Source organism: Carassius auratus, chromosome 23 (assembly GCF_003368295.1).
Source record: "Carassius auratus strain Wakin chromosome 23, ASM336829v1, whole genome shotgun sequence".
NCBI lineage: Eukaryota > Metazoa > Chordata > Actinopteri > Cypriniformes > Cyprinidae > Carassius > Carassius auratus.
The window spans coordinates 18,310,865-18,336,090 of NC_039265.1; the positions used below are offsets into that span (position 1 = coordinate 18,310,865).

At 36.0% G+C, this 25,226-nt stretch overlaps 2 protein-coding genes across 2 annotated transcripts in view; both read left to right on the plus strand.

Annotated features, from left to right (window-relative positions):
• LOC113041613 (collagen alpha-1(XXIV) chain-like) overlaps positions 1-1,290 on the plus strand; it is a 32,446-nt gene extending 31,156 nt beyond the window's left edge. Inside the window, exon 36 of the mRNA XM_026200244.1 lies at positions 597-1,290. Within this exon, the coding sequence (XP_026056029.1) occupies positions 597-743 (147 nt within the window). The 3' untranslated portion in view covers positions 744-1,290. The remainder of the gene's footprint in view (positions 1-596) is intronic.
• Positions 890-24,322, plus strand: LOC113040890 (putative box C/D snoRNA protein SPCC613.07). The gene is made up of 11 exons (XM_026199086.1): positions 890-905; positions 4,552-4,774; positions 4,978-5,043; positions 5,766-5,872; positions 5,939-6,027; positions 6,106-6,209; positions 14,262-14,327; positions 15,697-15,777; positions 19,339-19,419; positions 21,156-21,280; positions 23,398-24,322. Exons 1-11 carry the CDS (start codon positions 890-892, stop codon positions 23,976-23,978), a joined length of 1,539 nt encoding a protein of 512 aa, XP_026054871.1. The 3' UTR covers positions 23,979-24,322.
• The last annotated feature ends 904 nt before the right edge of the window (positions 24,323-25,226 follow it).

A 25,226-nucleotide genomic window follows, 5' to 3' on the forward strand; every position in this document is an offset into this window, starting at 1 on the left:
CCCCAAAATGAAAAGTCACCATTTTTAGCTGAAACGGTGGCCCTTGGTGATTCATGAAATGCAAGTTTAATGGCACTTTGATGGCACTCCAGACCATATATTGATGTCTTATGAAGTGAAATGTCCAGTCTGTGAAAAAACATTATTTACATCATCCAAAATGTACCAAGAGATACCAAGAACACGGCTAAAATACTCAGTTTCACTTCAGTGATTCAACCCAATATTACGTATTACAGAGCTTTTCAAATTCATACTTTTCAACCGATTAAATGCAATTGTTTTAGATTTATGCAGATTCTAATAAATGCATTTATTCAGATCAAATCAAATAGATGCATATAGTTGCAGAAATCTGACCCATTTAATTTATGCATGACAAATATGAATCACAAGTTTATTAGTTTGTTAAAACTGTATAATACAAATGTATGTTGCTAATGTTGCATGCAATTCATATACATACATTTTAAATTCATGCCTAATATTTTTGTCTGCATTTATCTGTATTTTTTTCTATTACCAATGCAATCTGGACCCAGTGTGATGTATTTTCCAGAGAATGTATCTAGATGTTTGGCTGTTTGTCTGAACAGATCCGTGATGGCAGCTGGCATCTGTCACGATTCCTGTTTCAAAGCCAAGGCACTCAGCAGCTTCCCATCGTGGACATTCAAGGTGTCCATCCCTCGCGTCCAGGAGACCAGCGGCACGTGGAAGTGGGCCCTGTTTGCTTCCTGTGAAATCACAGAAGGACTTGAAACGGTCCTGATGCTTAAATCAGACCAGCAGTGAACAAACCCCACCGAAGACCAAGTTCGTCTCCAACCCGAGTGTTTTGAAAGACTGCTGTTGTGTGTTATCTGGTGCGGATTTGACCTTTTCAAACATGCACAGAGTCTCGGGTAAAGTCCCTGCAGATTGTGTGGTTGATGTTTGTTAGCAAACCATGAAAAGGCCGACCTGGACTCTTTAGACGGTGCTCTACCTCCTTCACGTACAGGTGCTCGCGTTCAGGTGCATCCAACCCGAAACAAACTCTACGCAAGGACACAAATGCAAACTCCGTTTGGTGATCATTGTGTTTTAGAGATTTGTCCCGACAGTCAGTTTTTCTTTTAAATCAAGCTGGAGGTGCAGTTTAAAGGCCACCTTTAGATAAAGTTAGAGTAGTTAATCCATAGACAATTTTTGTTTTTGGATAGAAACACCAATAAGTGCATAAAATCGTAAAAAAATGGGGCTTCGTGTGTATCATGTGTGTGTGTGTGTGTGTGTGTGTGTGTGTGTGTGTGTATATATATATATATATATATATATATATATATATATATATATATATATATATATATATATATATATATATAAAACATTTTATGAAAGATGTGCATAAAATCTTTAACATTTGGATGGAAATACTAGTAACTGCATGGAATCTTAAATAAATGAAATAAAAAATTCCAAAAAGCACATAAAATTGAAAAGCAAAAAGTGGCATCATATGAAATAGAAACACCAAGAAGTATACAAAATTCTGGAATGACAGTAAGTGCATGGAATCAAAAAAAAAAAAAAAAATTGGCGTATCACATAAAAAAAATGCTTGATGGAAAAGCAAAAAAGCACATTACATTAAAAAAAAGGGGGTGGGGGTATTATATTAAACATTTCGAATGAAAACACAAAAAAGTGCATAAAAATCTGAAACTTTTGGTGAATGACAAAAAAATCTCGATGGAAACAGCAAGAAGTCCAAGAATTCATAAAAATATTAGTGTTTTGCAAAAAGCACATGGAAAGAAATGCATCAAATCATGAAAAATTTGGGTTTTGCATAAAAAAGCTGAATGGAAATGGAAAAAAAATGTGTAAAATCTTAAAAGAAATTGGGGTTTCATATGAAAAAAATGCTGAATGGAAATGCCAAGAAGCACATAAAATCTTACAAAAAATGGGTATTACATAAAAAACTTAAACACATGTAACAAATTGGGTATCGTATAGAAATAATGAATGTAGACTCCAAGAACTGCATTTAAATCTTAAAATGTGCAGAAATTATTATTGAGGTGGCTACTTTATTGTTCAGTAAGAAAATATGCACATAAACTATGATGGAACCACATTTACAGCAACTCTTTATTGCTGATACTTTTCGCCAGTTTCTCGGGAAGTTGAGATTAGACATGTTTGCTCAAACATGGTATAGAAACAGCATTTTATTCACAAATGTTTTTTGTGATATTTGAATTTCTTTGCAAGTTTTAGATGGAAACAGCAACAGAGATATACATCGGTTAAAATCACTTTGAACACCTCAGAAACACAAGGATGCATCATTTTATCTACATCAGTCAATGGTTTGCATTGGTGTATTTGTGTGCGGTATGTTTCTGGCCGTAAGTTGTTTGTTTGTGCTTGCTTTTTCTTTTGTACTTTTGCGTTTGGTCATTTCGATCACAACAAACCTAATTTATATGTGTTATATGTGCAGTGTGTTGATGAATAATGTTACACATCGGCTTAATATACTTAATACATTAAGGAGAAAGTTCGCTCGTGACTCTTAAAGAGACGCCACGAGTATCTCGCATGCATGAAATTGAAGAACAAGGATACTTGATGGGATTTTTAAGTGACATTGTTATTTTAAACCATTTTAATATTCCCAGGTGATAACAATATGTGAATTTAAAAACAATCTTTTAAGATATTTGTGACATCTCTGACATAAGGAAGTCGTTTCTACAAAAATTTCCCTAATTCTGGGTTTTTATCTTGCAATTCTGACTTTTTCTCCAAATTTGTGAGATAAAAGTCACAATTACTGCATTTCGATGGTGAAAATGTGTTTCCATAAGGTCAGGGTCAGTCGACTTCGTGGTGCTTCCATATTCAGCGTTAGCATTGAGTTAGTCTTTTTTTATTTTCCCCTTATGTATATTTGGACATTATATGTTTGTTTATTTATGTTATCTTTTTATTTCTTAAAAATACTGTACTCCAATAAATTATATCTCTCAGAGATCTCTCTGGTCACTCACCATTTAGTTCGAAATCTTATTTATGTCAAATTTGTTTTTGTATATAAACACACAGAGGGAGTGCATATGTTGTTCTGGCAGCTGCGATTGGCCAGATTCAGATCACATGATCACACACAGGAAGAGTAACACTTGTTAACTTATGATTACAGTATCAAAACTGTCACTATTTGTGCCTACAGAAACAAAACAAAGATGAAAAATGTAAATACCTAATATTTTACATTAAATAAAATGATTTAATCCCAATTTTCTCATGAGTTATTTAATTCTATGAATAAAAATGGCCTTTTTGTCATTGTGTCTGTCTGCATATAACTAACACTGCATATACATAGATCCTATTTTCCTTTAAAATAATTCAATATAAAAAAAGGCTTCTAAGACTAGTTTCCTATTCTTTTTCTATTATATCTACTGTACTTGTTTTCTTTTAATATACTGTAAAACACCTTGCTATGTGTACTGCGTTGGGCTAACATAATTGTTACTGCACTTACATATTGTTTTTCTTTTGTTGGTTTTGATTGTTTCTATTGTCCTCATTTGTAAGTCGATAAAATATATATTTATAATATATATAAAGGCAGGCTTTGTCCGACTGTTCTCAGTTTGTTTATTTAAAAGGGGGCATCATATCAATTAATCCCAGTTAAGTATGGAGTGCCACAAGGATCTGTCTTAGGCCCTCTGCTATTTTCAATATACACGGTTTGTCTGTTCCTTCACTTTTTGCATCTTCAAACATGTTTATGTGACACTGTCAGTAATAGCCAAGCTATAGCTATGATATTAACTGAAATAAGCTAAAAAAATCTAATGTTTACAAATATAATATCCTCTTTTCTATTCCGAAGATAACTGCTTTTCATGTTGAAACATCCAACACAAATCTACAAACATTTCAAGGTGAAGTAACTAGAAACCACTCCATTAATATGAAATGCAGCTCAAAATATTTGTTAGATGGAAACATTGTGCATTATGATTGAGTTTGAAGCTTAATTTACTATATTTTAAATAGTTTGAGCACAGCAGTTCAGTTCACGAGTTCAATAGGAAATCAGAAAGCATTCAGGCATCTCAGACCATTCAAGTTAAAATTTCTCAGTGTACTGTAATAAATATTTTAGAAATTATTGTTGTATCTGATTGTTTCCCTTCTGTTTTGTGACACCCTAACATACATAACTAATAAAGGTGGCTTTTTATATTAGCATCAAAGATGGGTGTCTTAATTACGTGGTATAATTATATTTTAAAGTTAAAAATGAATTGGACCAGCGGACGGACAAACCCCACATTTCAGTGTTTTTATTTTGTGTATATTTCATCTCACAGTTTTGCACATTCAGTTTAACAACTTAAAGTCGAACAGAGTAAACTTTATCATTCGACTGAACTGTGGTCGTATGTTTTAAACACTTCGACTACCTCTTCTTACACACACATGTATTATATGTACATTCTTGTGTTTTTGAAATTCTTCGCTCGACTTTTCTTTCAGCTTCTAGCACTCAGACTGCTGAAAACTGTCGTAAAGAGAGCGCAGAAGACGGCAGACACGTGTGGAGCGCAGCACACGTGGTCGTTCAGTGTTTTGGTCAGAGAGAGCATCGAATGAATGCATATAAAAACTCTCTTGTGTTGAATATGTTACCGGTTATGGACATCAACGATAAAGCTGATGATGATCGGAGAGGAGTCAAGCGAAAGGTGGCTTTATCCAGGTCAGTTACTGTAGTCTAAACAGGGTAAAATCACAGTGATTGTGAAGATCTGTTTACATTTGTGTCGCATTTCTGCTAGTCTTGTTCGCATGTGTAAAGTTAAATTCGTTCAAACATCTGTGTACAGTTATAAATAAGAACAGCGACGTATAATTCAGTACTATAATGTATTTACATTTTAATATTGTATATCACTTCTTCAGCTGTGACGTTTGTGAGAATAAAGAGGCCAAATACAGATGTCCGAACTGCATGAAACACACCTGCAGGTAACACTAACACACACACACACACACACACACACACCTGGATCTATCAATTTAATGATGTTGTGAAGTCATGCATCACTGGAGTCGGTGTTAACGCGCTCCTCAATTTATAAAGTATTTATTATTTAAAGAAAAAAAAAACAAAGTCTGCTTAGTTGCCAATCATTAGAAATTGTACATCAACCCATTTTAAAATCAGATATTGCATTACCATGAAAATGGTACATCAAAATCATGTTACAAAATGTTTTTGTTCATGCATTATAAAAATGAAAGTTTGGATAGTGCACTTTCATTTCTACGTTTAAAAATGTGAGTGACATTTAAAGGTTTAAAATAATAAAACTATACAGCTGCTTTTCAAGAAATTAGAATTTTGTGGAAAATGTAATTTCAGTAATTCAACTCAAATTGTGAAACTCGTGTATTAAATAAATTCAATGCACACAGACTGAAGTAGTTCAAGTCTTAATTGTGACGATTTTGGCTCACATTTAACAAAAAAAACACCAATTAAACATATAACAACTATACATTTGATATTATTAATTTAATAATAACAAAATAATATTAGTATAATGACAAGCAAATTAAAATTTATGGCATTATTCAGTGTTATTGTTAGCACTGTGATCAAACCTCTGCGTTATAATGAGTTTTGATAAATTAATAACAGTGTATGTAGTGTTCTTTGTTAATTTTTTTTTGGGTTTTCTGTGTAGTTTGGCCTGCGTCAAGCAGCACAAGACGCTGTGGGGATGCTGTGGTGTTCGGGACAAGACGGCGTTCGTGCCTCTCGCTGAATTCGATGAGATCCACCTGCTGAACGGTGAGTATCTGCTCCGTGTTCACAGACAGCGCTGATGGACGTGATCACTGAGGAGCTGTGCTGTAGATTACAGGTTTCTGGAGGACACGGCTCGTCTGTCACAGCAGTCCAACAGAGACAACGTCCTGCTCCGCAGCCATCGATACCCGAAGGAGGTGAGAGCTCTGCACATCTGCTCCTGATGCTGACTTCAAAACCAGGTGCAAACACGCTGTTTCTTCCTCTCTTCTAAGGGCATGTGGTTGATCAGAAAAGCCAGACAGGTCAAAGTCACCCTGAAGCTTCTGCCCAAAGTCTTTAGCAAACACCGGGAGAACAGCACCATCTTCAGAAAAGCGTAAGTCTCGGGGTTTGGGAAGATTCGTCTTCTTGTGAAGACCACACTCCTATAATGTCAAATAGATTTTTTTTATTTTTTTATTCTAAGCAGCTCATATGAAGCGTCCTAGATACAAGTTCTCAACTATTCTCTTAAGAAAATGTTTTATTTCTCAAGCACATTATCAGAACGTTACATTAAATTTGAAAACTTTATATTTTATACATGCTGGTAAAGAAATAAAAAAATAAACAGCGTGAATGCACTGTAAGTCGCTTTTGATAAAATGCATAAATGTAAATGCATATTATTTGAATAATAGCAATTTAATATATTTTTATTAAAATACACATTAGTATCTATTATATAACGCGTGATTATTAAAGTTTGGTGTGTGCATCGTCATGCATTTTTATTTATTTATAATAATTTAGTTTAAAATGATATTTTATTAGCTATTTAATGTCTGTATATTCGTTTAATACTATTAACATTAAATATTATTAGCATAACAGCATGACATTACTATTATTTAATATCTAATTATCAAAATGTGTGTGCATCATCATGTAGTCATCTTATTTTCTTAAGAAATTGTAATCATTTTAATAATAAAAAATATTTAATTTATTAATATTTTAATAATTTAATATTAAGACATTTTATACTACTTTAACAAAGTTTGATCAAAAACATATTTTTGTATTAATCATAATAATTATAATAACGCACACTATTTTCATTGTGACTGTCTTGACAAGAAGCTCAGCAAAAGATAAAGTTAGAAAATATTATAGTTAGAAAAGATGAAAAAAAAACTTTTTAAATGTAATTTATTTCTCTATCTATCTGGTTATTTATAATTAATATTTTTATATAATAAAAAATGTTTTTCTTCAGAATGTCTCATGCATTGTGCATTTAAGTCAGAAACCTGCTGTCTTTTCTGCTGTGAGCCACATGGTGGCGCTCTTGCTAAGTGCAGTCAGGACAGTGATGTGGAGGGTTTTCTCTCAGCTGATGATGATTAATGACCAACCCTGACCACTTCTGCTCAGTGGGATTCTGTTATATAATTTGTGTTTTCAGTGTGATGACAGAGAGCTGGCAGAACAGTCTGTGAGACTGCAAGAGCCTGGACCGCTCATAATTACTCTCTGTTCTCTTTTAATAAGCGTAATTAATGTCATTGAAGAGGAGAAGGAGGTTAATTGAACACACCTCCCTTCATGACATCACCGCATTCCATATATGGGAGCAGAGTGGGTGCTGGTGGTTGGCTGGTGGCGTTGCTGGGGTGCTTGTGATTGGCTGTAGTGAGTGAGGGCATTAGTAGCTGGCTGGATGCTTGTGATTGGTCGAGTGAGTTCCAGGAGCCCTGTGATTGGCTGAATGGGTTGCCGGGCTGCTTGTAAAATAAAATAAAATTGTGGCGAAATTAGAAATGTAGTGTACTATCAGTATTGTCAATCTCAGCTGTATTTATTGGCATTATATTTGGCAACATTTGGATAATGATGTTTAAAGTCAACTCTAGCTTTATTTACAGTATTAAATAGGAAAATAATGTCAATAATGTAAAATGTTCAGTGATGTCATCATCCAGCTTCGTGCAGTTCAGAAGTGTCATTTGCATTGAAATGAAAATTTACCATGAACTGGTTCTGCAGCATATTTGGTTTAGTTATTTGTTGTTTGCTTGCTTTATTACGCTTCCTGATTGGGTAAAATATTAACAACAAATAATCAGTGATTAATGAATCATGAACAACCCTTGCACAAATAACCAGTATTATAATCATTTGTAACTTTTTAGCATTTCACATTTCCACATCTTAGGGTCATGTTGTACAAATCATGCAGATATTATGAATCGCTATATTGTTGACTTGATATTTCTGATGCATTATAATTATTTAATGTAGTTGTTTTGGGACAAGTGGCAAGCTTTAAGACTTTTTTAACTTGGCTGTCGGCTTCCTGGAGTAAAATACCATTTTTTATTTTAGTAATTTATCAATGAAGAAAAAAGGGCGGGGTTTTGGTTCCGTCCATTGGATGCTGATTGGATGGCAGCAAATCTGAATGCAAGCTTGTATTCAATTACACGAAAGGGGCGGAGTTTACGCTTATAAAGTGATTGACATCTGAAATGCATAGATTAGTCAGTTCACTAGAAGGTCAAGTTTTGGTATTCTCGAAGCCATGATATTTCAATAAACTAGCGAGGTCAAATTTGTAAAATTAAAAAACCTCTGTATAGTTACATCAATCGCAATAAGGTCAACGAGAAGAGAAGTAATGCTTAGTTTCCCATTTTGTCAGCTTTTTTTGTGTATGGAGTGCCCCAAGGATCTGTCTTAGGCCCTCTGCTATTTTCAATGTACTCGGTTTGTCTGTTTCTTCACTTTTTGCATCTTCAACCGTGTTTATGTGACACTGTCAGTACTAGCCGAGCTCTAGCTATGATATTAACTGAAATAAGCTAAGAAAAAATTTTTTACAAATATAGTATCCTCATTTCCATTGCATACCGTAATCTATATCAGATGATCTTGCCCTTAACAATTCATCAAAACAAAGATTGGTTGCTTAACTTGTCAGTCACAAGTTCTTTTATTAGTGGCCATGTCTTGACCAAAATAAGCTGCAATGTGGATCAGAACTTATTTGTCTGAAAGCATATGTCAAGCCGTATAGCAGATGTTTATGTGCAGTACGATCTAATTACATTAGATACATTAGATACAGATGACATTGAACTGAATCTCATTCATGCTCGACCGACAGAAGCAGGACAGATGCGGGAGAGAAATCATCCTCCGAATGTACCAAGTACACAATATCAGAAGCAGATGTTGAGCGCTGCACAAGGTTAGCGACACATTTCGGACGCATGTGGCACGAACCTGAACGATGGCAGAAGTTGGGTCAAAGTTCACCGCTTCAGTTGTGTTCCAAGACGTTTCTTGTTGGCGTGCTGTTTACTGCTGGAATGAGTTCTAGATGAGGTTTTACTGCCACTGCATGAGTCTAAATCACTGTAAACCTATTGCGTGTGCTTTCTCTTGAGGATCGCTGTCAGTTCCTTAACAAGCCACATTGCAGAATTCACGAATTCTTTAGTAAATGATGAACAGCGTTCGTTTTGGCATCTCGAGGAACGCGGATGGAACAGGGTGTCCTGTGCTTGCAGGGTTTACAGTGGGGACACCAGGATTTTTCCTGTCTGTGCCGTTGTTGGGTAATTTTTTGGGTGTTTTGCTGTCGCCGTGTACGGTTATAGCATCTGGCTTTTCTCTTTCACACCGATCGCCTGGTCATTTCGTTTTCTCACTGTACTGGCACCATTAGCCACGTTCAGGACGCCGGTGTCGGCATTTAGACGCTACGCAGACTTCACCGCTTGGGGACTTTGAACAGATACGGCTGTCAAAGCTGTTACATTTTTTTTTGTACAGTTTTTAAAGATAGTGTGATCACCATTTCCCTGTGCAAAACTGACCAGCTCAATACTAAATTGCTTTGGGCGGTTGCCTGTTGCTAGGGTTTTTTGGGATGTGTGTATGCTTACGTATTTCTAGTTCTTCATTCAGGGTTTAAAAGCACATTTCTGAAAATTCAACTAACAGCTTACAGCTCGTACCTCAGATACTCTGCTAAAAACATCTGTTTGGTTTGGATTGTCATGTCTGTCGCGATGAAATCATGCATTTCCAAGCCGTATCAGTTTAAACTTCTGAAACCTACCTACATTCAAGTGGCTTCAAAAATAAAAGGGGTCTTTACAGTGCTCGATGTCTTTTGGCTTCTGCAACATGGACAGTTTGAGTAAAGATCTGGACGTGATCGATCAGATGGGAGCTGTAGCTGAGGGCTAACCAGGTGTTTTAAAAGCGCTTTATGATTTTTCCTCGCCCAGGGCCTACAACAGGTGAATAAGTGGGATGACCTGAGCTCATCGCTGAAGAATCCTCATCACCTTCTGTATCCAGCATCATAATGAACCACAAAACCTGTGTGGATAGTTATTAGACAGCTCGCCTCTTTTCGTTTTATATTTTGTGTGTGTGCCAATTTGGGAGCCTCTAAACAAAAATATCGAAGCAATATCTAAAAATGTCTTGAATCAAGATATTTAGGGCCGAGGACCCAATTGGAATTGCTCCGTTTATTATTTTACTTGACATTCAAACTGATATATGATGAGAAGCCTTGTTTTCTGAGAAATTAAACTAAATTAGGGGGTCAGATATAAATACATATTTCCAAAGGAAATTGGAAGATATTTTTTGTCTTGGTGACAGTAGCGTCCAGTATAGAAGAATCTACAAATATAGTGCACAAATACATAGGAATTAGGTAATAAAAGTGGAATATAACAAAATTTTATGTATAAAATAATTATGTAATGAATAAAAAAGTGAATGTTTTGAGAAGTGAGTCATTCATAGACTGATTTGTTATAAAATGCAGATTCATTCAGTTATAAGTGTTTTCAGTGTCAAAATAGAGCAAAATAGTCATGATTGATAATATAGTCTAAAATGTAAGGCTCCTAATATTTATTAGTACTTCACTGAACTGTTTTATGAATACAGTATTACTTTAGAAATGTGCTGCTGCTATTCGGGAAAACAGTTAAGTGTTTCTATCTTCTTGTTACTCCGTCCCAGGGATAGCTGGATGTCTTTGTTTATATTAGGGATTTCCTGGAAAGTCAGTTGTTTTATTACGTCTATAAAACGCCCTCTGGCTTCAAGTATGAAGGAAACCGACAATACACTGTGTATGCTCACAACACCCTATTTTTGGTAAAAAAAATAGGAAGCATAATGGTTCTCTCTAAAGAAACAGGAGGGTGTTTTGTCTCTCTGTGGATGCATATGAATTGTTGATCTCCTCATGGACAGTTTGAGAAAAGATCTGGACGTGATCGATCAGATGGGAGCTGTAGCTGAGGGCTAACCAGGTGTTTTAAAAGCACTTTATGATTTTTCCTCGCCCAGGGCCTACAACAGGTGAATAAGTGGAATGACCTGAGCTCATCGCTGAAGAATCCTCATTTTGAACAATAGGGGCCTGCAGTATTTATACATTTGTTTTTGTTTTTCAGAAATTCTTGTTTTTGTTTAAATTCCGTGAATTTTACTTTGTAAAAATACTACTACTGGCCAGATTTCGGAGTGTTCTTCAGCGAGTGTTGCAGTGAAATGAATGGACTTCAATGCTGGAGCTATTGGCTGCTCCATGACGTGCTTTACTTCTGCTTTCCTCCGTTCCTATGGAAGCCTATAGGAGTGTCACAACTCTTGTTTCTCAATGCCTCTGGATGTTACTGAGCAGTTGTTTGGTTGGGGTGGTTGTCTCCCGTTGCTAAGTTCTGATTGATGGTTAACATGTTGCTGTGTGATTGCTGGGGTGTTCTGAATGAGTGCAAACTTAAATATTAAAAACTCAAATAGAAAGAAGATAAAAAATGTAACCGCGCTTTTGATTCAGTTTCTTGGATTACGTAAACAATTGGTCAAAACACGTCATAAAGTCCATAGAAATGTCTCAATGCCTTATTTCTGTATGAATATCAAGTTATTCCATTCAGATTTAAGTTAAGTGATCCTTGACTTGGCAAATATTATCATTCAAGAGCTGAAAAAATAAATAGTTCTGAAAGTGATCCCAATGATTTCCAATGACCGGAAGTTTTTTATAGTTTAACTATTTTTAGATCTATGTTTATCGTTATAGTTCGCATCCTTGGTGTGAATGGGCCTTTAACCAGCAAGATTTCTTAGACACAGATTCCTTGTTTTTTTTTTGGCTCCATTGTTAGATGTTTAATGTAGTTTAAATTGTAAAACTCAATTTTAATCTATTTCTCAGAAAACAAGATATGATATTTTGGATACTGAAGTATCTTGATTTAAAAGTGCTCGGTCAGTTCTACTAGAAAGCAAGCTAAAAATGTCAAGGAAGAAAATCCCTTTTTCCATTAGAGCACACAAAAGTTTCCATTGGAGGTGTAACAATGCTTCCGCACCTGGTATTTCCTCCACGCCTCCACCTTGAGCTCCATCAGGCCACCAAGCCCAAGCAAACCTTTAAATTGCTTTGCCTGGAGGGAGCGTCTTTACACCTGTGTTAGAAACCCTGCTCCACCCCGGCGCACCGACCAAACCTCCACCCGACCTGCTGCCCACCCCAGGCTGGGAACTCAATCCAAACTCTCCTCCCAATAACTTCCACATCTGATCTCACTTCAGAAGAATGCGTTTCGGTGGAGCTGATAAAATGTCCTGGTTGTGTAACCGTGCCATCTGGTTTGGTGTGCACGCTCAAGTCCTGGCGGAGGCTCTTTCTGGGATTGGCACGCGGGGTTGGATGGAAGCAGATGAGCTGGCAGACGATATGTGATTCTTCTCATCTTAGTCATGTCATTCGTGACACATGTAGAAAATAAGTGGGCGCTGAGTGTTTTATTCCACCTTTGGAGCATTTTGACTCATGCAGAGTTAAACGAGAGACATGTCATGTTAAGAGCTCATCAAACAAACAGTCATGGTGTTACGATCTGCCGGATGAACTGCGATTCAATGCAACAGTCTGGTTCCAGAAGTTATATTCTATGCTTTCCCCATTTTTATTCAAAATTTGAAATAACTACTAATAAAAAAAAGACTTGCCATAAGCTCTTAAGCTGTTAATCGATATAAATGTGTTCCTGTAGCTCAATTGGTCGAGTAAGAGAAGGTTGTGGGTTCGATTCCCTGGGAACACATGATAGGTAAAAATTGATAGCCTGAATGCACTGTAAGTCGCTTTGGATTAAAAAAAAGTGTCTGCTAAATACATTTTTTATAAAGCACTGCTGCACTACTCCTGATCCTGCTGGAAAACAAAAACAAATGTGCAAATATATTGTAAAAATATTGTATACATATGCATTTGTGCAATGAACTTAAAATATATTGTATCTGTACTATAACCAACATAGTTTTATATATTTTTTTCCCATTCATTTTAAGTTGCATCATATGCTGTGCTTGATGGATAACCGCTCATTCCCCCATTATATATTTTAATCAAATCAAAATGAGTAATATTGTGTTTAATCATAGAGCCGGTTGGTTCAGTTCATGTCTTTAATCTCTTTAATTTACGGTTTATTTTAACAGTGAACATTGGGAAATTTTAATTGGTGAACTGTGAACACAAGATCATTTGTATTCTATTAGTGTGACAAGTTGCATTGAATATTGATGGATCGTTGGTTGGCAACCATTGGACAACCTCCGCTCACTGAGTGTTCATACCAACTGTGATTTAATTATCCTGTTTATAGTTTCTATTTGGCATCATTGCTCATTTGAATAAACTCGCTCTCCACTCAACTGTGTGGTTTCTTGCTTGACTCTGAACTGGATAAAGTGCAGTGAGTCTTCAGCAGACGCGGCTGGCACAGAGAATGGGATCCTGGCCAGCTTGTATTTCATCTGTTCATCCTCATACTGAAGCTGACCGAGCCAAGCTTGACTCAATCGAGCGCTGATGCATGTTTCATTAACTCTCTGCAGCATCTGTGGAAGCGGTCAGCGCGGTTTCATGTACTTTGGATCTGGTAAAGAAAGCCTTCATGTTTTGTTGTGTGTGTGTGCTCCAGAGCCGCGGCTCAGCTCCAGCTGGATTGTCGTCATCATAACTGTGTGATGCCCAGCATCGATTCACTACCTCCCAAAGCACACCTTCTCGATTACATTAGCAACGCTGGCCCATGGACGCGCCAACATGTTGTTCCAGTAAATAGTGATGTTTGATGCCAGACAGGCCTGTGCTTCTGTCCACCATTTACTGTCGTACATAAAACGTTCCTTACTGGAAAAACACATTTGCTGCTGGCTGTCAAACGAAACTTCTAGGAAAAAAACACCAGCTTTTCTGTTTGAACATCTAGTCATCTGTGAGTTCAGTGCATCTCATCGATCTGATGTGAGTCGATCACATATAGTGTGGTATGAGCTCCCGATGGGCTTCTGGGAAGCGTAACTCAAGCTTCTGGTTTTGTTCCTGCAGGGAAAGACGGATCTACTGGCACCTGAAGATCCATTTTCCTCAGAGCGACGCCGTTTATTCGGAGAGGTATAAAAGCCCTTCTTTTCTCTAGTGTTTCTGAAGTGTTTATTTGGCGCTTTGAGGATTCTGGGATTTACCTGATGCAGAAAATGAGGACAGAATAATAGTATACATGGAATTTTGGAATAAATTTAATGGATTTCACATGGCTGTAAAAATGCCTTTTGTTAAACTTTTATTTGATATTTTTTTTATTAATTAGACAAGCTTTTTGGTTGTTTAAAAATTTAATTGTTAACGTTTTATGAATTCAGTTGATTAGACATGCTTTTTGATTATAATCAAACCAGTAAAATGGAATCCAGAAAAATTCAAATGGAAAAACATTGAATTTAAAAAAAACAAAAAAAAAACAAGATTTTTTTTTAAAGAGAATATCCAATTGTTATTATCCTTTTAATGGGAAACATTGATTTTTCGGATTTGGGAGAAAATTTACAGTACAATTACAATAAATAGGACAAAATTAAATGTATTTAACTGTTAAAAAGTTTAGTTGTTAAAGTTTTATGAATTCAATTGATTATGCATACTTTTTAATTATTAAAAAGTAGTAAACCATTAAATTTATTATTATTTTTTGTGATGTTTTTTTTATTTACATTTTAATTAATTTTTTAATGATTTTATTAATCCATTAATTCATAATTCAACCCACTTAATTGATTCAACCATTAATATGAAATAAAACTTGTATTTGGGAAAAAATAAAACAAGTAATGTCACAAGCCAATAGTTCATTAAAAAATGGAAAATCCTTAAGGATTTACTCTCAAAAACCATCATAATGACCTTTATATCATTCCAAATCCCAGATGTTTTGGAGAACATTTCCGAGTAACCAAGATCTTAAAAAAAAAAAAAAAAAAAAAAAAAAAAATCAATGAGTAGTTCATTGGATAAATGGCAAGCAGAATGGAAAAAATGTCAAAATGACAAATGATTTTAAATAAATCGTGTGGCGGGAGTAATGTGAAATCCAGACATGACTAAGTTGAGTACAGAAGGTTTACTATAAGCCATATGACTCATTGGTATTTATTGATAATGCATATTGTTTCTTGTCTGCCAGTCATGGGACAGTGATTTTTAACTGAGATGGACCCAAAACTTTGTAAAATGGACCCAAAAGATTTTAATTATATAATATATATTAGAAAAATCTATCTATATCCGCTATGCAGTAAACTGTGAAGCTCATATGAAAATATCTCAATACTGTACAACCTTACAACAACAAGTGCTTTGAACTATTGAATGTTTCTACAGAATGATGTTTATCCCCTTAAGGGTGGATAAATATTGACATCATTTTAATTTGAGGAAGCACTGTCTGTTTAGTTTGACTTCATAATTTGGTTCTCTCTTTCCTCAGGTGTCCTGATAACCAGCAACTCGACCAGATTCTCAACAACTACATTCATCCTTCAGAATCAGATCCAGTCAAGCGGCAAAAGTATGTTTCATCTCGTCAAAACCCCCAGCTTTCGTCAACGCCTCATGAGTCGGTTGCCAGATTTCAAGAGTTTCAATCCCCCCTATATGTTTTCTAGCCGGTCTTTTACTTGATTTTCCCAATCTGGTGACCATGAGCACACTTTACTACAAAAAAAATTCTGGTTTCTATTGAGATATTCTGCTTAACTTCAACAACTAGTTCAGTTTAGTTCCTTACACACATAAGATGCTTTCTTAAAGATCATAATTTGGTGTAACAGAATATGTTGACATGCTTTAATGTAAAAAAAAAACACATTATTGTTCAAATACTGTACATTATTGTCTGTCCTCTATGCCCCGCCTCTCTCAAACGCATCGTGTTCTACAAAGTCCCGCCTTCCTAAAGCACAGTCTGCTCTGATTGGCCAGCTGACCCAGTGCATTGTGATTGGCCGAACACCACAAGCACTCGTCGGAAATGTAAACCCCTTTCCATAACCGCCAGACATTTTCCCATTTCTTGATCGTCTGCTTCTCATTTCGGATGTTTAATGTGATCTCGGTGACTTTTTACGGCTGAAATGTGGCGTAAGTGCAACATTGTCAGTCGGTGAGATTGTGTCTGGCCCTTTTTGGTGGTTTATTGGTGTCAGACTCACACGGAAAACTGGGACAGATTCATTTTTTTTTACTTTTCCACGAAATGCAGTAATGACTTGATAATTAACATGATGAAGTGGAGCATTTACTCGCTATTTTTTCTTCATGAGAAGGTTTTAGGGATCACACGTCATTATCATGGCTTGCAGATCAACAAAACGTCTTGAATGTAGAAATGGTTTGGAGTTAGAAATAAACTCTTTACAGTGTGATAATAGGCCACACAATCAACACTAGAATAGAGTTGGGCGTCTCTGCTCTTAATCCAGCCGTCTTTCAGGGAGGGGTTGAGAGTTTGCTGACGTTCAACAGCTAAAGTCTTTTCCTCCGGAGACCAGTGTTGATTCATAACAGAAACTCATTAAGCATGTACAGACGAGTCGATTAAAGAGGTGGAGGATTATCTTGGAAGGAAGAGATCACCTGGAAATTAACATTTGCTGTAAGCTTACTCCTACTTGGGTCACCCAAGATTAGGATGAGTTTGATTCTTCGACAGATTTGGAGAAACGTAGGATTGCATCCGTGTCTCGCCAATGGCAGTGAATGGGTGCCGTCAGAACGAGAGTCCAAACAGCTGATAAAAACTTCACAATAATCCACAGTCAGTCCATCAGTGAACATCTGGAGAAGACAAAAAGCTGAAACAAATCCAGCATTAAAACATTTTTAACTAAAATATGAGTCCATAATAAGGTTCCTCCAATGAAAAAGTGTTGTTAAGTGGCTAAGTATTAAGTTGTTAAATTTTTATAAATTCAGTTGATTATATGTAATACAATTTTATTGAACTATTAAAATGGAATCCAGAAAATGTTTAAATGGAAAACATGGAATTTCTGGGAAATGTCATTTTAGTTAAACCTTTAATACAGCTTTGTTAAATCGTATAAATTTCATGATTTTAATTTGTTCGACAAGCTTTTTGATTACTAAAACTGAATTTTAACAGAAAAGCAGACTCTAAGAGAAATTAAGACCCTACAAAATGTAACTTTTGTTAAACCTAAAATAAATTGGTGTTTAATTAAAGAATTTCATGTTAAGTATCAATTAATTCAAATTGCTTTTCGACTACCAAAGTTAATTCCAGGAAAAAATTCCCAAGTTTTTTTGGTCCAGAAAAAATAAAGCAGAAAAAAAAAATAATTTTGAGAAAAATTTTACTGGTGTTATAGGGCCATACAACTTATTAATTTAAATATTTAATTCATATGCAGACACAATGTGTATTTGTCGCCATTTTAGCTGTTTTAAAGCTCAAACACACAGCTTTTCACTTCACCAGACAGTGTTGTGGATTATTGTGCAGTTTTTATCAGCTGTTTGGACTCCCATTCTAACGGCACCCATTCACCCCCATTAGAGAACAATGGCATTTCTCCAGATCTGATGAAGAAACAATCTTTTCTATATATTGGATGACCGGCGGATGAGGACACAGTTAGCAAACGAACCAATCTCTTCCGATCCCACAACCCTCTTAATTGTAGCTAGTTGTGTTTAACAAACCAAGTCCACTGCGCTCCTCCTAAACGCTCTCAGATGTTCTGGGCTCCTGACGGACAGCACATCACGTCCAAGTCTTTCTCTCTTGTCTTCGTGTGTTACACAACATCGAGAGCGGCGACTGGGTTGTTTATATTTCAGGAATCATCTGTCAGAACATGTTCCACGCTTCCATCTGAATGAGAGAAGCTTGAACGATGGCTTTTATCAGAATAACCATCGGCTTCAGAAACACAGTGGAAACATCATTGTAACGTGGAGTTTGGATGAATAAAACAAAAGTGGGGCTGTAACTTAACCAAACCGTGATCTGGAGTAGTGTCTGTAACCATTTCACCATTTAATTTGAGAAAAATATCATCCGATTCAGAAATGTAAAGGCCTTCACTGCAATCCGCCAAAATAGTTCAATATGACTTTTGCAACAGAAATAAATTACTATTGTACAGTAGAATGTACTTTACAGTATTCAAATAATAATAAACCTTTATTGTAGTTCTTTTTTTTTATTATAAATATTTTATTATAAAACATTATTAATTTTTAATGGATTTTTTTATTTGCTATTTTTTTGTTTAATTTATCATATATTTATGAATTTGGTTACCAAGTTTGAACAGTTAACAGTTTTATTATATATAAATTATTATTATATTATATTATTATTATTATTATTATCATAATCATATCATACCATAATCATAATAATAATAATTATAATAATGTATGTTCTCTATTTCTATAATAATAATTTTTTTTTTTTAGGAATAATCACAGCTGTTCTTACCTATTTTTATTTGAACCGTAAACATCTGTTGTGCAGCACTTTGTTTGCCAAAAAATAACTTAAACTGTTAAATTTAAACTGTTTTTAATAATACATTTAATAATACATTTGATCATAAATCCAGAAAAACAGACAAAACAGAGTTTCTGAAAAACAAAATATAAATGAAATAAATAATTGAATTCCCACTGTTATTGCTAAAATTTTAATATAATATTAAATTGTTAGAGCTCATGTTGATTGGAAATGCCTTTTGTAATGCTAGAATTTTTGGAATTTAATTTAAACCATTTAAAGGAATCCAGGAAAATTTGAGGAACACTAACATGGAATTTGGGAATACGAATACATACATGCATTATACGAGTACATTCAGCGTTTAAGTCAACACGAGTTCAAAACTGACACTGTTTAAATTTCTTAATGTGCATTCCTGTATCCAGACAGATCGAGTCACGTTATGTAAGTAAAGCGTGTTGCGATTGCTGTTTAAAGGCGTTTTTCATGTGTGTCACCATAAGCTTATCGACACACACCCTCCTGTCGAGTGAGGACACAGACGTGAATGTACAGTGTTTCTTCATCTGGAGAAGGCTGATTTCATGTGTGTTGTGTTTTCAGGCTAAAGATCTACGTCCACAGTCCTCCAGAGGACATCAGAGTCTTTCTGAAGTCAGAGGAAACTCAGCCCAACTCTCTCAGGTAATAACATATGCTAGGAAATAAACACACAACAAACACGACAGCGGTGAGAAAGCAGCGGTTCAGAAAGCATCTGATCTAGAGATGTGGACGTTTGCAGCAGCTCTACTGTAATTACATCATGTCATGTTTATGCAGATAGCGCTTTATACTCTAGATGCTTTGAAACATGCAACGTCACAGTGTTGAAGTGTCGCTTTCCGTTAGATATGCTGTTCCTGCTCCATATGAATTGCTCAATATTTTAACAATTTACAAAATCTGAATAATAGCCTAAAGACTCTTGTTACTAAAATTTTAGATTTATAAAAAAATTTTCATGTACATTTTCACTTTATAATGTTTTACTTATTAGGTTTTTTTTATTATTATATTATAAACAAACGCTCCTCAAAAGATCCTGAGGATCAGATCTGAGACTCTAAAACATGATTGATGGAGAATCAAGTAAAGCTGAGCTGCTTCAGTCCAGGAAGAGTTCATCTGGAGATATTACTGACCTTACTCTGACCTTTACTTGATCACAATCAGGAAAGATCTGACACGAGCTGAAGCTTGTACAGTTACACTAGAAGAGCTTTTACTGATCAAACACTCTGAACTCTCACTCAGAGACAGAAGACACGAGGAGATCGAGTGTGAAACCGGTTTAACAGTTAAACTCATTTAGAGCCTTAGAAGTTCAGACCTTATAGGGTTAAAATATTGTTCTACCTAAGAATGTTACATTTTGTAACTGTTACATTTTTTAAATCTAAATATTCGTTCAGCGTTAGATATATTAAAAACAATAGTTTTTTAGGATTTGTTTTTATTTTCCAAGTTAAATGCTTTACTTTTTTTTTTTTTCAAAATAATTGCTTACATTTATTTAATGTCGGATTTATATTATTGACTCTATTATACATTTTTTTAATTTAATGTAAGGAACATTTCCCCATGCATGTTTTAAGCTAAATATTCAGAAATTTGTGTAATGCTAAATGTATTTATTAGTTGTTTTATTTATTGTTAGATTTATGAAAGTGGATTTAGCCTCCGGTTGCTTTTTATGGAGCCAAAACATGAGCGCTTCCTCTCGCGTTCATCACCGGAGAACATCGACACGGATGAATCACAAGTGAATCAGTTCAAATGAATCGCTTCAGAACTTTGATTCAGTTGCATCGGTCATGTGTGCACATGTAATACACTGCTTTCTATTGAAGTAATGTCATTTATTTATGTGATTGAAAAGGAATTGGTGCTTTTATTAATGGAGGATGCGTTAAATTGATTAAAAGTAACAGTGAAGGCTTTTCTAATGTTACAGAAGATTTCTGTTTCAAATAAACGCTGAGCTTTCTGTTCATCTGTGAATCCTGAAAGATCGAATGCATCACGGTTTGCATCAAAATATCGTGCAGCACAACTGTGTTCAACACTGATAATAATCAGAAATGTTTCTAATTCTGATTTCTGGAGATCACTGAAGACTGGAGGATGATGCTGGAAATACAGCGGAGCTTCACTGAAATAAATTACAATTTAACACAGATTCAAACAGAGAAGTTAACGTTTTAAATAGTAATAATATTTCACAATTTGACAGTATTTCTAATCAGATGAACACAGCCTTGGTGAGCGGAGGTCAATGAAAATGTTTCTAATTGAATTGACTTGGAAGTGTGTTCCCAGTGTGTGGTGATACAGTGAATATCTTCCTCTCTGACTCGTGTCCCTGCTGTTTTCGGCAGGTTTCTGGAGCTGGATCTGAAGAAGAGTCTGCAGGAAAACCTGATGCAGAAGACCATCGTGGAATACCCAGAAGTCTTTGTGGTTCTGAAGGAGCACAGTCAGGAGTACCTCACTCTCAGAGCAGGTACACACACACACACACACACACTCTCTCACATACACACACTTAAGCCACTTAAGTTTTGTAACAATTCAACACACTGCCCAATTTAGTGATAAGTAAAATATTACAATTATGACTAATCCTTTTTTACATTTTTATAAATTATTAACATTTCATCAGTTTAATTAAGTGAAGTAAGAATAATTCATAGGTTAGAATTAATGTTATTCATGACCCTGGAGACCAAAATCATCTGAAAGATGAATAAATGATTTTTTAGGATCAGACAATATTTGTGTTAAATATATGAAAATGTGTGTGTGTGTGTGTGTGTGTGTGTGTGTGTGTGTGTTAAATATATGAAAATATTTGCATTTCCATTAAAATAGTTGTTATTAGGGATGCACCGAAATTTCGGCCACCGAAAATTTTCGGCCGAAAATGGCCTTTTCGGTTTTCGGCCGATAGACTTTTATCACCGAAACAACACGGCCGAAATGTTGTGATGACGCAAACAGAAACCGCGACCTGCACGTGCACCTGCATAGCGCAGACCACGAGCTCCACGCGACATTCACTTCACACCAGTGAGAACATTCTCTCTCTTCTTACTCCTTTATTCGCAGCACTAAAACGTCTCCTAACAAAGAGATTAAGACGGACCACGAAGTAAAAACAAAGAAAAGTACAGTCTTATAGAGTCTGTTAGCACACGTCTCACTGAGATCTTTTCGGATCCTCTGCACTTCATCGCGAATGTGCTTGATCCGCGTTATAAAGACGCGGAAATATGGGATGCGGAAATAAGGCAGCGCGCACGAGAAATTATCCAGGCCGCGCTGGATGCGGAGAACCCGCGTGGAGACGGAGAAGCGCCAAGCGCAGAAAAAAAAGACTGGTCTCTGCACCAGATGAGTGGCATGCACCATCGTTGTCTGATATGTTCAGTGGAATTCTGCAAGAAAGTGCCTCAAATAATAATAAAAATCTATTTTGTTCTTAGGCTACTATATATATACACACACACACAAACATACATACATAATATCAGATTGTAGCCGTATTTATGCTAGATTTCTGCTTTAATTTGATAAAAATGTTTATTTATGCCCTGGCCCTATTTAAATACACACTCTCAAATATTTCTCAAATGTCAGGCAGATGACAAGCTCAACTGCTCAACAGCTAGATGGTTATCTGTCTGAAGTCCCCATCCCCAGAAGTGATAACAGTCTTGCCTACTGGAGAAGTAATGCACTTTCTAGTCCTACAGAGAAAAATTTCAAATGCACTTCACCTAAATGCACTTTGTTTTTATGAGAGAACTGTTCATTTTAAAACCTTTCTGCAGGCCAGTAGGCCTGTACATTATTATTAAATATACACATGAGTGGGATACATTTTTAGTTAGAATTTTATTTTATACTGTGCATTGTTGCAATGTGCTTAATAAATATTTGCATCATTTGTAATTGTGTATTTTTATGTTTTTTTTAAATAAGTTATGTAATTGTAATTATCTTTGAAACTTTAATATTAATTTATACAATTGCAATGTCTTAATTTTAGTAAAGTTAGTACACGGTCATAGCAATAAATGCAATGGTACTAATAATTGGCATAATTTCTTTCGGTGTTTCGGTTTCGGTTTTCGGCCTTGGTTTTCTCTTTTTCGGTTTTCGGTTTCGGCCAAGAATTTTCATTTCGGTGCATCCCTAGTTGTTATTGTTTTTTCTGGAAAAACAACAGTCCCTTGTTAGATGTATTATTCACTTTAATGTTATGTTTTTATGTAGTCATTTATATTGTTATTTTTTATATTTATTTAAATATTAATTTAGGTCTAAAATATTAAATCTTAACTTTTTTAATATATATATATTTCTGTATTTATTAGATTTTTTTTCTTATTTAGTATTCAATACAATAAAAATTATGTATATATTCAAGTAATTTTTTTTTATTTTAGCCCATCTTAGTTTATCTTATCTTTTTTTTTTTGTTTTTTTTTTTGTTTTTTTTTATATATACTGTTTACACGTAACAGTATTCACTTTTTTGCTTTTCTCTAGACCTTGCACAGATTAATTAACCAGATTTAATAAGATGAATCACCTTTTAATTTTCTTCTCCTCTAGAGCGTCCCAGTGCTGCATCGGCGAGCATCAGCAGATCCTCATGTTCCCCGGCTGAACCTCGCTCAGACGATCTTGTGCGTGTGGCCAAGAAGCCCAGAGTCTCCGAGGACGAGGAGCTGGAGGAAGGAGAGATCCGAAGTGATGAAGAGGATGAAGCGGTCACTGACAAAAAGAGAGCTGCCGTGCATGAGGAGGAGGAGGATGAGAGTGATGAAGAAGCTGAGATGAAGGACTGTCCTCCTCAACACAGTGTGCAGGACACTCAAAGAGACAAAGAGAGAACTGAAGAAACGATGGAGGTTTCTCAAGCTCCTGGAGAAGATGACCACACTCAGACTTTCACTGATGAGGGAAGAAGTCAGTGTGAAGACGAGACGGCTGATGTTCCTCCTCATGAAGGCCAGGAAAACATCGATTCCAGCGCTGGACTTCCAGAAGATGATGGTGTTCAAGAGAGAAATGACAAAGAAGGACAGACTGACTCCTGCATGGCCAGAGGTCAGAGTTCAAGCCAGGGAAACGTGCACGGAGAAAAAACCTCTGTTTATTCCAGTGTGAGTGAAAGTCAGGATAATGTGTGATGGAAAGGAGCCAGAAGTCCTGTGGACTCAATCCTGCGCCATCAAACACAGATAAGGCTTCAGATTAAGACAGAAGCAAGCGATGGACTGTTAAATGATATCAGACCTCACTGTGTTCATGGAGACAGACAAACGCTGAACATTCCTCGTAAAGCTCACACTGTACTCCAGAAAATATTTGATAAATAAAGTCAAGATCATGCATACTGTGAAATCTGTGCTTCCATCATGTGCCTTACGTTGCATCAGAAGGTCTGCTTTGATTGACAGTCATGGCATCAGTTTTATTAATCTGACTGTGTTGTTTTTTAATAAACTTCTGAATCTCTTTGAGAGTGATGCCAGTTCTTCTGTTTGTGAATTTTTTTTTTTTTTTTTTTTTTTGTGCACACTTAAAATAATTGTAGTTGTAAATGCTGAAAAAAAATGTGCTTCTGCCATCCAAGATCCTCTGCAGTGAATGGGTGCCGTCAACACAGCTGATAAAAACATCACAGTAATCCATTCTGACGGCACCCATTCGCTGCATGGAATGCTACATGTCTCCAAAGCTGGTGAAGAGCCAAACACATCTGCACCTTAGATGACCTGGACATTGATAGCAGTTGTTCAGTTTTGGCTGAGATTAAATACTTGCTTATTGCATAAAGTATGTTCTTATACTATTGCACACTGACATTAGAACTAGTATGTGAAACGATGCACTAATTATTGTTTACCTTTTGAGTCAGGGAGTTCGTAGCGGGTTCGCGAATCATTTGAGTCAGTTCGGTAGTTCGTAGCGGGTTCGCGAATCATTGGAGTCAGTTTGTGAGTTCCTAGCGGGTTCGCGAATCATTTGAGTCAGTTCGGGAGTTCGTAGCGGGTTCGCGAATCATTTGTGTCAGTTCGGTAGTTCGTAGCGGGTTCGCGAATCATTGGAGTCAGTTCGTGAGTTCCTAGCGGGTTCGCGAATCATTTGAGTCCGTTCGGGAGTTCGTAGCGGGTTCGCGAATCATTTGTGTCAGTTCGGTAGTTCGTAGCGGGTTCGCGAATCATTGGAGTCAGTTCGGGAGTTCGTAGCGGGTTCGCGAATCATTTGAGTCAGTTCGGGAGTTCGTAGCGGGTTCGCGAATCATTTGAGTCAGTTCGGGAGTTCGTAGCGGGTTCGCGAATCATTTGAGTCAGTTCGGTAGTTCGTAGCGGATTCGCGAATCATTTGAGTCAGTTCGGTAGTTCGTAGCGGATTCGCGAATCATTTGAGTCAGT